At 42.1% G+C, this 13,661-nt stretch overlaps 1 protein-coding gene across 3 annotated transcripts in view; it reads left to right on the top strand.

Annotated features, from left to right (window-relative positions):
- The window catches only part of FBXO4 (F-box protein 4), a 293,565-nt gene that overhangs the window by 87,140 nt on the left and 192,764 nt on the right, over positions 1-13,661 (top strand). For 2 of the 3 annotated variants that reach the window (XM_078675012.1, XM_078675014.1), the window contains exons 1-2: positions 617-1,070; positions 13,178-13,413. In XM_078675012.1, coding sequence (XP_078531138.1) covers positions 885-1,070; positions 13,178-13,413 — 422 coding nt within the window. In that variant the 5' untranslated portion in view covers positions 617-884. Of the gene's footprint in view, positions 1-616; positions 1,071-13,177; positions 13,414-13,661 lie in introns of those variants that run through there. The other variant, XM_078675013.1, reaches the window with a different exon arrangement.

Consider the following 13,661-nt stretch of genomic DNA (forward strand, 5'->3'; position numbering starts at 1 on the left):
TGCATAGTGCAAACTCCCTTCTGATGCAACACTAGTGAATACCCTGTCAGGTTGATGGTTGTTTCTAGCCATCACCTCTTTGTCCTCGCTCTCCCAAAACACATAGCCAGAGGTGCCTCCGTTTGTTGCTGAGGCCATAAGTGGAGTCTTCTATAAATGCCTCACCTGTACGGGCGATGCCTTTTATTTGGTTTACGAGGTCTCTATGACTACCGGTAGATTAAGCATTTGCTATAAGCACCGCCTCTGATTCTGCTCCACTTGATCAGCCATCTTGGAACTGTAAATATGTAACCCCAGTAAGCAAGTCTAATGTATGAAACATACACATAACAGCTAAAAAGCAAATCATGTTGGTTAAAGTTGTTAGGGAAATGACAAGATGAGTAAATCTAAATTAATTTTACGGTGGTCTCCTCTACATTATCGCAGTATTTTAAAAGATATAGTAACCAATATTAATTTATAGTTTACCTCTGGAATTAGATGTATTATATCGTTACTTTTTACAGTATGCTAACAGACGCGAAGGAAATATTCCTACTGTAAGATGGCCGTTGTCACTGTCAATGAACACCCGCCCCCACCCCCTAGTTCGCGCAGGTCGTCTCCCGACAACTTCCGCACTGAACTACTTAAAGATGTAAAGCCCGCAAACGTGGAAGCTGAGTCAGGAGATGAGAATATTTCCTGTTTCTTTTGTGTTGTAAAGTGGCGTGTCAACGCAAGGGCGGTGCTAGTGATGGTTCTGACCACTACAACCTGCGCTTCCTGGTATATCCAAATACATTATCAGAACACCGGCGCACTTGTAAAAGTTTAACCCTCGGCACTGTTGACTTGTTGAAGGTCCTCGCTAGCAGCAAACAGATCTTGGGCTGCCCATGGCAGAGAATGAGGACCACCCCAGCGAGTGGAGGAGTCGACTGGAGTCCGCTGTACTCAGCAGCTTTCGACACTACAGGGACCTCTACCTGCCGAGTGTGAGGAGGACACGCAGCCAGGATGCATCAGTCGTGCAAGAGTGCACTGCCGATGGAGAGCACTCCAGCGCCCTGCAGTGCCTACCGGTTAGTGGCCCTGCCTCGTAATTGCAGATCTCACAAGTTTTTATAAATCACAGGGGAGTGAGGTATATTTAATGACGCCAGAGAAAACGCTGCCACCCACCGTGACAGTATAAAAATATACAAGAAATTATAACTAACTTAAAAAGGAGTGACTTCGCAAAGTACTAAGTCAGCTCTCTAATGTGTCCAAAGTGATCCCTTTTCTGTCAACTGAAGCAGTCTGTATGAGGACCTCGTGTATGGGGAAGAGCGTCAGGATTTCTCGCAGAAGCTGCTATTTCAGACACCAGCTATTTGAATAGTCACATTTAGAGTTCAAGCTCTAGCCCTTCTCACCAGGTCTTTTTTGTGAGAGGTCAACCCAACCCCGAAATGTGTGTCTCATTCGCAAAGAATGAAACTTGATGTCTCTTTTATTTTTATTTAATGCGATTTTATATAGCGCGAACATTACCCGAAGGCGTCAGAGCGTTTTACATAAGAACCAGTTGCTTTACATAAGGACTCAGGATTACGTGCGTTGCATAAAAGATACAAACGGATTTTTTTTTGCAAATGTACAAGTTATAGTCACACAAGGAGGAGCATTCAAGGAAGGGATACGAATATACTCTTAAGAGTCACATAGGAATGGTAGATCGTACAGAGGTCTACTGCATATACTAGTGATTAGAGTTATCTCTATATACAAAGATATACAAATAGTAGATTTTCTCAGGTCAAGACCCAAAAAACCAGGAGAGCAGAGTTCCATTAAGTGGGGTCGGAGGGGGGACGCAGTCACAACACCAAGGGAGGGTGGGAGGGATACAAGGGTATGAAGAAAAGGCAAATCAGAAAAAGGAAGAAACATTTAAGGTTCGTCAAGGGGGAAACGAGGCAAAAGGGGAAAGGACGAGGGAATGGACGAGATGTCGGGTCAGGGTCCAGAGAAAAGTGGCTGTGAACAGCAACAAAATGGCGGCCAGGACAAAAGGAAAAAAACCCGAAAAGAAGTCCATGAGGGTGACCCAGTGAGTATGGATTAGAGTGCCAGGAGAAGTCTGGGGGGCACATAGTTCAGAAATCAAAGTCAGGAAGCGCTCTCCTGAGTACAGGCTCATGGCCTGCATGTTGCAGTGGTAGCTCCCCGTGCTGGAGCTGCTGTTCTGGCTGCAGGGCGAGCTGTAGAGGGAGCCCTTTCCAGGCGAGTAGTTGAGGGACAGGGAGGGAGGGATGCCAGTCCTGGGTGCGGCGAGGGGATCGCTCCCCGCCCCTTGCGGGGAGCCCGCAGCAAGGTCATGATGTTATCCATAGATGGCGACTTTACACTGCCAGCTCGACTGTGGGGAGATTACTAGACCTGCACTCATATTGTGGTGGTGGTGCCCACCCACGCGCGTTGGTGCAAATTTGCTTGACTTCCGTTTAGTTTTTCTGGTGCTTCCCCCGTTGCTCTGAATCTCAGTGCACCGCCTCAGCGCACCTTGTCAGCGGGGTGTTTTCTTGTCTGCGGAGGGCTCTATCCCCCGTCCCTTTTGCAGTTCCGACGCTCTGTGCGGGAACTTTGGATGCTTCTTGTTCAACTCGCCAGCTCGCACCTCATATTGTTAGCTGTGACGGGAGGAGGCTACAGTCTGTGGGTTTCCGCCCGCCCTCTGTTGTTGTCCCTGAGCGCGCTAAGATGGCACTGCCCTGCCATTCTGAGACTAAAAATATGTAGGTCTTTTTAGTTACAGTAACGGTTTGGTCACAGTAAACCAAAAGGCGGGGCAAACTCATGACATAGAATCACATCATATGACAATAAACCAAGACTTTGCCATTCAGAGAGCTTCACAAACAATGTGTAAAGCTGTTCGCGCAGTGAGGCTGTTTCATGGGTAGGACATTGTGCTCCAAAACGTACGTCTTACAGTGTATGATGAGTCTGTATAATGCAAGGATGCGAGGATCCACTTAGTGTTGTGTTTTATATGCTTGGGCTACAGAAAAAATATTTTCCATTTCTAACATTTCGCATTGTAATTAACATCTGACATTATGCAGTGCTGAAAACAGAAGTAAAACCAACTATGCATGGGGCACTTTGTCTTTTCTAAAAAGTGCTGTACATACAAAGCTATCTAAGAGTTTGCGTACATTCCAATCACACAAATGGTTTATCTTCTCTAAAGTGCAAGTGCAATAGAAAAATTGCATAATCTGTTCTGAATAGTAGTCTGTAGACTTACATTGTTTGATTCCAATCATTCACACACAATTATTATTGTATGTATCAGTATAGACTAGAGCAACTACTGCATACAAAATCACCAATTAAAGGAGGGTAAAACGCAATTCATAGGATGTAACCTTTCTCCTAAAGTGCAATATATACTTATAGCCAGAACTATCAGAGACAACTCATAAACTCTAACCAGATAAAATTTTTATCTCCGCTAAAGTGCAAATGCAATAGAAAGTGCCTAATCTTGGTCTAAGAAGTTCACTACAATCTTGTAAATTTATTTACAACCAATCGGACACCATTATGTTTTTTTATGTATGTCTGTAAACCAGTCAGTGGATATGAAATTATTAAAAACTCAATTGATCTGAATACCATTAAAGCACATTATTGCCTATCCATAATTCACTTGCTTGATATACATATGGCTGATAGACACAGACTATTGAAAACAGAGACCATTTGCCTAAAAGAGATTTCTTGAACTTAAATCTACCTCAGATGTAATTCTATTCTTATCTAGAAGATCCTAAACCTTTGGAATAATACTATTTTTCCGTCTCTTAATGTCAGTGCAAGGAAAATAGGTGCACATAGCATTTCAAGGTAGTCTCAATTTTAAAATCGGGGATTTCAGTTTTTAGAAAGAATTGGTCCTATATCATCCTAAATGGCCTGTAGGGTCTTGTATCTCACGTTTATGGGTATTTTTGGTCCCTTAGAGCCCTCACCAGGCTCGGTATCCCATAGCAATGAAATATATACCATATAATGAGAGACTGCTATTCGTGTGCTACTAAGGGCTGTACCACAACCAAGGCATTACTTTTGACATGTCTATAACAGAAATGTGTATTTGTAGAGGCACTGAAGTGCATCTTGTGTCGGGAGATAGCAGTGAAAGTTGGTAGGGGGACACTTTGGGGGCAGTGGATTATGATTAGGAATAAAGAATTAGTCAAGCAAAGAAACACATTTCTCATTGGTGTCAATAATATTGGCCCAGAGTAACACTGACATAGACTTGGCTCTGTGCAGGTGGGATGTGGTAAGGAGGCAGCTTCCTCTACTCACCTTCAGTTGCAGTGCTCCACATGTAGCAGCCTACTGGGCATGGCAGAAGTGTTGTGGTTTTAAAAATTGAGTTTTGTCTTTCTAGTTTGTTAGAAAAACAATGTTTCTGCATATTCTCCATGCTTGTAAGCAGAGGCGGAAAGTGCCATTGCTCGGTGGATTGCCCGATCCTTCGTCTCACTGCCTTTAATCTCGCAAGACACTTCTGGGATCACTTATCCGAACGTTTGTTCTGAATTAATCCCTGACCACCTGCACTGTGCATTGGTTTTGTTCATCACTGCAGGAGGAATGGTGAATTTCTGAGATCTGCTTTGGCCTCATGAAAATCGTAGGTCTAGATGCTGAAATCTGTAAGACTGATGAAAAAGTGATCACTTAAATTGATATGGTTGGCAAGTATGTTGTATTGAAAAGAGTCTGCTTGCCGATGAGTGCCTCCCTACTATCATCAAAGTCAACTTGTTCTGCCTTAAGCCTTCCACTTTCCTCCGCCTGCACCATAGCTGATAAGTGGCCCCATGTCATCTATGACACCTTTAGTGAGCTCTGTCTTTTTGGACTAACAACGTTGTAGTGTAGTTCATTCAACAGGCAAATGACGAATAAGATACATTTATAATATATGGAATTCTACATTCCCAGTATAAAAACCCACCTCTAATTTCTTTTTAATCGGCGACTGGTGATGCACCCTGTCGCTGATCATAAAGGGATGGCAGAACTCAACTGTAATAACTTACTGCATTTCAGGTTTTAAGTCACAGTGCCTGTTGCCAGAGCCAGCAGCCCAGTAGAAAGGCAGGTCAGGTCATGAAGGATAATTAACACAGCTGTTTAAATGGCGAAAAATGAAAAGGTTAATGTTCCCAGAATTAAAGACAAAACCCTTCCGGTGTTTCCGGTAATTGGACGCACCCCAAAAGCCCTACGCACTTTAGTACGGGGTTTCACGGATTTTATGACTGGCTTTGACCTATGCACTAAGTTCAGGAAATCTTTTTAATGTCCTGTGGGCCAAAGAAATACCCCCTAAGTTCCATTTCCGTTGGTGACCAAAAACTAGTTTGCACTTCCGCTTTCCCATATTTGGGGATGGTCTTTGCTGTAAACAGTACTTTGTCTGAACATATAGGGTTTTGCAAGAATAAGTTTGTAAAGGCCACCAATTCTATTCTCAGTCTCCCCCGCCCATATAGATCAGGGCAAATCCTGGCGATCCTAAATATTTTAAAAACACAGTGCCTACCTATAGCAACCTATGGTGCAGAGGTTTGGGGTATCGCTAAAAGCACCAGCATCCATTTAGAAGAAAATAGATTTTGCAGGAAGCTTCTGGGCGCACCAATTTCCACAGCTCAGTATATATGCCACAGTAAATTAAAATTAAGTTATATTGAAGACTTTATAAGGGCACGCCCGCATTGTTTTGGCTAGCCATTATGAAAAACCCTGCAGCATTACTTACTCGGGGGATAATAGAGGAGTGTCCCTGCTGTGAGAAAGGGCTGGATATCCCATGGCTGGAAAGCTTCAACTTTGGAGGACTGTTTTTAAACCCGGCTACTGCAGAGACTAGATAATAAAGTCCTCAGGTCAGCACTATATGCACTTTACAGCGCAGAGAGATCAGAGAGGCAATTAAAGAAACAAACTATTGCCGACTTCGTACCCATAGAGCGAACTGAGCTTTCCTTGCCCAGCTATATCATATTACTGATGTCACATTGGGAGAGAGGTCTTTTTTTTCGCTTGCGGGCTGGGACTGTAAAATATTTGCTCTGCTTTCCCCTTGGGTACAAGGCTAAACTTGATTCCCTACCATGTCCATGTGATTGCCAGAGTGGACAAACACTCGTACACTTTTTATTTTTCTGTAAGTATTATACTAAATACTCCAAATGGCTGTTAATCCCATTAAAAAAAAATCTCTCTCCCATTTTATTGATAGATGCAGTTAGCAGTATACTTAAATTGGAAACTGTAGAATTAATCATGCCTGTTGGTACTTTCTTACGCTTAGCCACAAGGGCTCACAAATCAATGTGCAACCTATGAAGTCTATTTACACCCTGGTTTTAACATTACGAACTTATCATGTCCCTGTAATTGCTTTTATTGTGCACTTGCTTTGCTACTTTCTCCATATGCCATTAACTCTGATTATGTTATTTATTTGCTTATCGTGATTTTAATCTTGTATGTGCTCTACTTTTATGGATACAATGTTATCCGAATAAAGTCTTTTGTATTGATTGGGAAATGTTAATTTTGTTTTCTTCTGCTCTGTTTTTCTACCTGCTCAGTGACAACCAGAAAGGAGATATTTATTGCAACATGTTTATTTTTTGCTTTATTTAGTCAATTATAGAAAATTTTTTGCTTCTTTTTTTTACGGATCAGAAGTATTTTGTTTTCAGAAATCCAAGTCCGGTTGCGGGGGAAGAGCTTCCCTTGCATCCTGAGTTCGTTTTTGTTTGGCTGTAACACCAGTACAGCTTGTTGATATCACAATATATTAAAAGTGAATGAAGATTGTGCATTCTGCTTTCATTTTTGATCGGTGGTGGCGGGTGACAAATTCTGCTCCCTAGCACTGATCAAACCTGGAGTTGCAATGCTGGAAAGGGGACATTGTCCTCTCTCTAGCACTCCCACTACCGAGTGGGTTTCTGCTTTAAAACCGCCTTGGTACCTGATCTCCAAGCAGGGATCCACCCCACTAGACACCAGAGACATACTTTTGCAGTGTAGGGGGGAAAATGCCCCCATTGAAATGGGTATGTGTTCCTTTCTACCCAAGGGAGAATTAGTCTTTTTTTCCACCCCACCCCTGGGGGCAGATGGCATGTTTACTAAGGGGGGGGGGGGCAGAAAACCCACTATGCACCAGGGAATGGTGTTTTTACTAACTTCTTAAGGAGGGAGCGCCTCCCTATGGGTCTGTGCTCCTGTCCCAGACATGATAGACTTTACTTCCCATTCTGTCACATCTATAGCGGCATAAAGCCTACGAGGCACCAACAGGGAATGCTGCTTTTACTATTTTTTTTTACAGGCGATCGCTGGTCCCCAATAGTTTGTGTTGCCCCCACCCTTGCCATGCCCCCAATCTGCATCTCGCAAACAGAACACCCAATAGAACATAGGAGGAAAAAAGATCCCAGAAAAATTAGTGGAGGGCTCCCTATCCAGACATCGGGCTGTGCCTCCATCCCAAAGCGAGCCCAACAGTCTTTCTCAACCCCCCCTCCCACCGGCGTAATGGCCCCCCCTCTCCAATCGGTGTTGAATGGGGAGGGGCTTCCTGCAAAAAGCCCGATACAAGCCAGGGATCATTTGTTTGTTTTTGTTTTAGGAAACTAAAAATTGGTGTGGGTGGACCACCATGGCACTGGCCTATCTTCTTTCCCTAAATCCCCAATAAACTTCCTGCATGCCTAGGACACAAAGCATCCCCATGGCATTCAAGACAGAATTTGGAATCATTTGGTGTAGTTTTGACATATGGATCGGCAGAGTAGTGATGCATCCACTTTTCTTCTTACTTGCCTTGCTTATTTGCTGCACTCTGCTCCATGGGGTGCCATTTTTATCGGGATACGTATGGGAACACAGAATAGTAGATCCTTTTTTATTACCAATGGATTTCACTGCCTTTTTGGCTTCAAAATGTAAGATAGTGTACGGGAAAGAGCATATTTTGCAAAATTTCCTCTGAATCACATGACAGTATGGGTATGACCAAATTCAGAGGTGTGCAAATAACAATTGCTTCAAAACTCAGACCCTTGTGCACTTTCAGAAATACATAGGTTCTCTTCATACCCATTTTTCAGTCATCATATTTTACCGTATGCATTGCTGCATGGTCAGTTCATGCTGAAAAGCCATTCCAAGCTGCTGCTCAGTTGTTGGCTCTGGGTATGGTGTGTTTTTGGAAAACCTAAAAACCCTACACATACTTGTGACCTCAAGGGCCTGACAGACATAACTGTCTGTATACTGCTTTGTAAATCGTCCATTGTGGCAAAAAAATACAGGTAAAAACATTGTCCCCGTCGCAATTTTTTCCCATTTTTCTTTTTTTTCAAAAGATCGGTGTGTTTGGGGAAAATTTCAGGCATCAACACAAATAGCACCTTGCTGAATTCAGATTTTTGTCTACTTTTCAGAAATGTATAGATTTCCGGGTTCACCAATGGGTGTTGCACTTGTTTCCACCACGAACAGCAAATAGATTGAAAACACAAACATTTGGAAAAATTGACTTCTTCTTAGAAAAATGCAAAAACTATGGTAAAAACCTTCGTTATCATTTTAGGAAAAAAAGTATGCTTTCTTGAACAGCACTTTTTCCCATTTTCTGCCTAAAAAATCAGAAATCAGCTATATTTGTGCTATTTTCTCGATTCTTTTTAGGGGAAATCCACAAACACTAGCTATCTAAAGTATCCTCAGGATGTTAGCAAAAAAGTATGCCACGTTAGCAAGGATGACTGTTTTGGAAAAATAAGTTATGAAGGCCTAAGCGTGAAGTGCGCCAAATATAAAAAAAAAAGAGCTGAGGGGGTGGGGTGGAGGGGTGTCAGATATCCAGAATTAACGAGATGCTAAAAAACATTTAGCTTTATGAATAGTGGCTACTAGTCAATATCCAATCTGCATATAATCAGATTCTTCTTCAACCAGAAAGTATACATACACTGCCTCCATAACCCAGATGATTATCAGTTCAGGTATATGCCTTTTGGTTTACCACCACAGTATTTCAGAGGTTACCGATCAAGTATGCTAGATAACATAATTGGTGTTGCAGTTTGAGAAGGGAGTGAAAATCTAATGTTACTTTAAGGGAATTCCTTGCTTTCAATGGTAAATTAGCAAGCATTGTACTGGTCACACATGCAGTGCCCCAGAGAGGGTTGAATACCCCATTGCTAGAAATTGGGACTGTAGTTGGCAGTGGTCCAAGTAGGGACCACAATCTTAGTCAGAGTATGTATGTATGTATTTTAATGCTTATTAAGCGCAGCTGTCACCCAGCGGGTATCCTGGCGCTGCGAAGTAAGCGAAGTAAGCGAAGTACACACTAAAAATTAACCATCTGGTAGCTTGGCACAGAGCAGTCAGGCGTATCTCTACATAGCTCGAGATAATTTTTTTTAATGAATACATCAAGACCAAAACAACACAAATCCAAATAGTAGAACCGGAGTTATGAATTTTAAAAGAATAAACCAAAAATGGTAGCACTACGGGTTTACTTGAGGTCACGCTGGACTGGGGCAAATCCAAAATTCAGGCTGACCACAATGGAGGGAAGACCTGCTACAGGACTCACGTGGGTCCCGCTGAAAAAGTACCTTGAATGGAGCAAACCGTCGAAGTCTTGATGTGTTGACGCTGATCCGCGCAGGCGATGACAAACTTACGATACAGACACTGCATTGTTGTTGAGCCTCGCTGTCCGTTGTCATCGGGCTGCACAGTCCGTCGATGTGATGTCATCGATCTGCTTCAGTGTCGAAGGGCAATGCATCAGTTCTGATTGATGCAAAGTCATCACTGCTTCGATTTTGATGGTTCTGAACAGCAGAAATCACATGTCAAGGCCCCCGTTGAGGATTGGCACCACTTGGCAGGGCATGACTCGCAGATGGCAGAGTCCAGGTGCTGTTGCAGAGTTGTAGGAAGTCTTAGATGGCTCTGAGACTTCAGAACAGGGGGCAAGTCAGCAAGTCCTTAAAGTCACTTTGGGTTCAAGTGAAATGGGTCCAGTCCTTGAGATCAGCAGGGCAGAGATCAGCAGGCATCAGTGCAGCTCAGCAATGCAGAAAGCAGTCAGGCAAAGTGGCAAACCTTGTGGCACAACAGTCCTTCCTTCTGGTGGAGTTCTGCACAGGTTCAGTAGTGTACTGTCTTGGTAGGGTCAGAGGCTTAGTACTTGGACCCAAATATGCCTTACAAGTGAGGGTGAATTCAGAGCAGGCCCTTGAAGTGCACAGGCCCCCTTTCATCCCAGCCCTGTGTGCCAGGCTAGCTGTGTGTGTGTGTGTAGGGGGGGGGGGGATCAGCCCTTTGTTTGGGAAACAGGACACTGTCTGTTCAGGAGTAAGTCTCAGCTCCCGCTCCCTCTTCCTGCAGAGGAAGAGCTAGTAGAATGTATATGGACGCAGATGAGTTCTCAGTCACACCTTTCTTTCCTGTGTTTGTGGCTGTCTAGGGGAAAGCACAAGTGTAGGTGTCACCCATCACAGATATGTATTGGAGACAGGCTGCAAGACACACTGAGCTTTCTAAAAGTGACATTTCTAAAACACTTATGTTGAATCCAACTTTACCAGTAAAGAGGATTTATCATTGCCATTCCAAAGATATGAAACATGATGCATCTACTCTGTTCTAATCAGAAATTGCAGATTAAGTGTTTTAAGGTCTTCCCAATGCTAGCCTACAAGAGGAGCAGGCCTTGGTAGTGAAAAATGAATGTAGCTGTTTGTCTCTACCAGGACATGTGCAATTTAAAAGTACATGTCCTACGTTTTAGTTATGCGGCCCCCTGCCCTTTGCGTTATCTAGGGCCTACCTTAAGGGTGACCTATGTGTAACAAAAGGGGAGTTTAAGGCTTGGCAAGTGGTTTTAAATGCCAAGTCGAAGTGGCAGTAAACTGCATGCACAGTGGTAGGCCTGAGACAGGTCTGAAAGGCTACGTTTGTGGGTGCCACAACCAGTGCTGCAGGACCACTAGTATCATTTAGATTACAGTCCCCGGGTATTTGGTATACCACTTTATAGGGCACTGTTAAGTAAGCTAAATATGCAAATTGAGCTTGCACCATTGTCACCATGTTTATGGGATACGCACATGCACTTAAGCACTGGTCAGCAGTTGTAAAGTGCTCAGAGTACTAAGGCCAACAAAAAGATACAGCAAAAAGAGGAAGTTAGCTGGCAAAAATGTTTGGGGGAAGACTACCTTCTAACACCCATAGATCGGTAAGTATGTGGGATTCATTGGCATACAGGAGTGCAGCCTGAAACAGATTTTTATATAAAGTCTTGCCCTTTTAAAGACAAACATAGGAGCCTCAAGTTCAAGGTCCCCTGCAATCAGGATATGTAAGTTTCATTTTTATACTAATAGTATAAATTTGGTGCAGGGGAGAATAATAATTCTATTCAATGGTTGTCTCTGTTTCGGTATCACAAGGGTATCTGAGGGACAATGCCAAGTTCTTTTCATAGACTGGGTTACATGTCATCGGGGGTAACCCCTCCACCAAAAAATGTAAATGTAAAAAATGAGTTTGATAGGTAATACTTTAGCTTCCTTGAAAAACTCCGATATATTTTTACAACTGCGTATAACCTCGAGAAATTGCCCATAAGGAAGTAAGCCCTGGAGTGATCTGGGACGGTGACTTTAATATGATAAAAGGGGATTCCTTTTGGTTGGCACTGAAACAAAATCATATATGTTCATTATCGGATTTTAAGCACAGATGCCTCATAGTGCATCTTAAATGTCAACACCTAGCGGTGAAGTAAGGTATGTATTTAGAAGTGATTGTGTACCTTGCCATATTATGAACCCATCATCAATATATCTCTTCCAAAGATGAATATGCTCTCTGAATGAATTCACAGGTTGCAAAATAGTGGGTCTCTAGGTTGTCCATGTTAAGAATCATAAAGTTGGGAGCAAAAATGGTTTCTGTCAATATTCCCTTAATTTATAAATAGAATTGAATATAAAATTGGAAAAAAGGAGAGCTGGCCTTAAGAGAGCGAGACAATGAAAGGTGTGGGGATTTGATGAGGGCAAGTGTCAAGGAGCTTTTGGATAAAAAAAAGCCCCTCAAGATGAGGAATGTTAAAGTAAAGTGACTCAATATTGTGGGTAACTAAGAAGGAGGAAGCTCAAACAAAAGGTTTACCTTAAGTGATGTTAATGCAGTCCTTACAGTCTCTTATGTAGCAGTGAATGGTACAAAGGTTTTTATAATGAAGTCTGCATATTGACTAATGGTTTTTAGTATAGAGCCACAACAGAGACTATAGGCCTGTCTGGCAGTGTATATCTAACAGGAGTTATAGGATTTTTTGTATTAAGCAATAGAAATAAATTGTGATTTAAATATCTAGTTTCCTTTGTATCTGAAGTCATTTGTAAAATTCACTCTTGAATTTCTCTTGTCAGCTTTCTGTTAAGTTCATATAGAGTTCTATATTTGACAGTTGACTATACATTTCTTGTATATACTCATTTATGTCTTGTTTTGTAAGACTATACTCCTCCTTTGTCTGCTGATTTTATGACGAGAGGACGTCTTCTTAAGTGTTTCAAATGTTCTTTCTCGGCAAGAGATATTGTGAAGAAGCTAGTGGTGTTTGTGTTGGAACCCGAAGATCTCTTTGGAAACTAATTTCCCAAGACGTACTGTCCCACCTTTAAGATTTACATATATTGTTTGATTTAAATAATACATTACAAATCTCCATTTGGAACTCAAAACATAGATATTGTATTTATGTGTGTTTTTGCTTGATATAACTTCTTTTGAGAGTGACCATTGTTCCAGTAAAAGTTACCTGTACTCTTGGTCCCTTTGACTTCCAGGTTTCCATTGTTTCTTTAAAATATGAAGGATAAATAATTGTATGAGCTCTGATAACTGAACAGTGGTAATTATTGACTAATGTTCTCCGATCATTCCGAGGATCTTATCTGATGATTCCATGTTTTCAGTTTTAGTGACCTGTTAAAATATATATTTTTCCATCACATATCTAAAAGGTTATTTTTCTACTTTATTTCAGGTTTATGTGCAGCTGTATATCATGTCATTTGTTTCTCCCAGGGACCTATGCCAATTGGGTTGTACAAGTCATTATTGGCGCCTGATGGTCCGAGATCCAGTATTGTGGAGGTATTTTCTCCTGCGAGATCTGCCCTCTTGGTCTTCTGTGGACTGGCATTCATTACCAAGTGCAGATATTTTAAAAACCTCCTGTTCAGAGACAAGTGATGGTACACCCCCTGATTACATGACAATGTAAGTTTGTCAGTTCTCTTAAGCTGCACTATTAGATGCATAAAACTCCTTCTTGTTCCCATATAGAAAGATAGTTGTTCAAAATATTTTTACCCTCTACTGTGTCTCCTCTGTTAAGCCTCTTGCTTCACAGATGTGTTCAAATGGCACCCCGTGTTTTATTGATTGACATTTTACCTTCCATGTCTGAGACAAAATATTGATGTGCCCTACATTCTTCCACTTAAGTGCTATGCTGTATATAAACC

The sequence above is a fragment of the Lissotriton helveticus genome, chromosome 2_1 (genome assembly GCF_964261635.1).
Source record: "Lissotriton helveticus chromosome 2_1, aLisHel1.1, whole genome shotgun sequence".
NCBI classification, from domain to species: domain Eukaryota; kingdom Metazoa; phylum Chordata; class Amphibia; order Caudata; family Salamandridae; genus Lissotriton; species Lissotriton helveticus.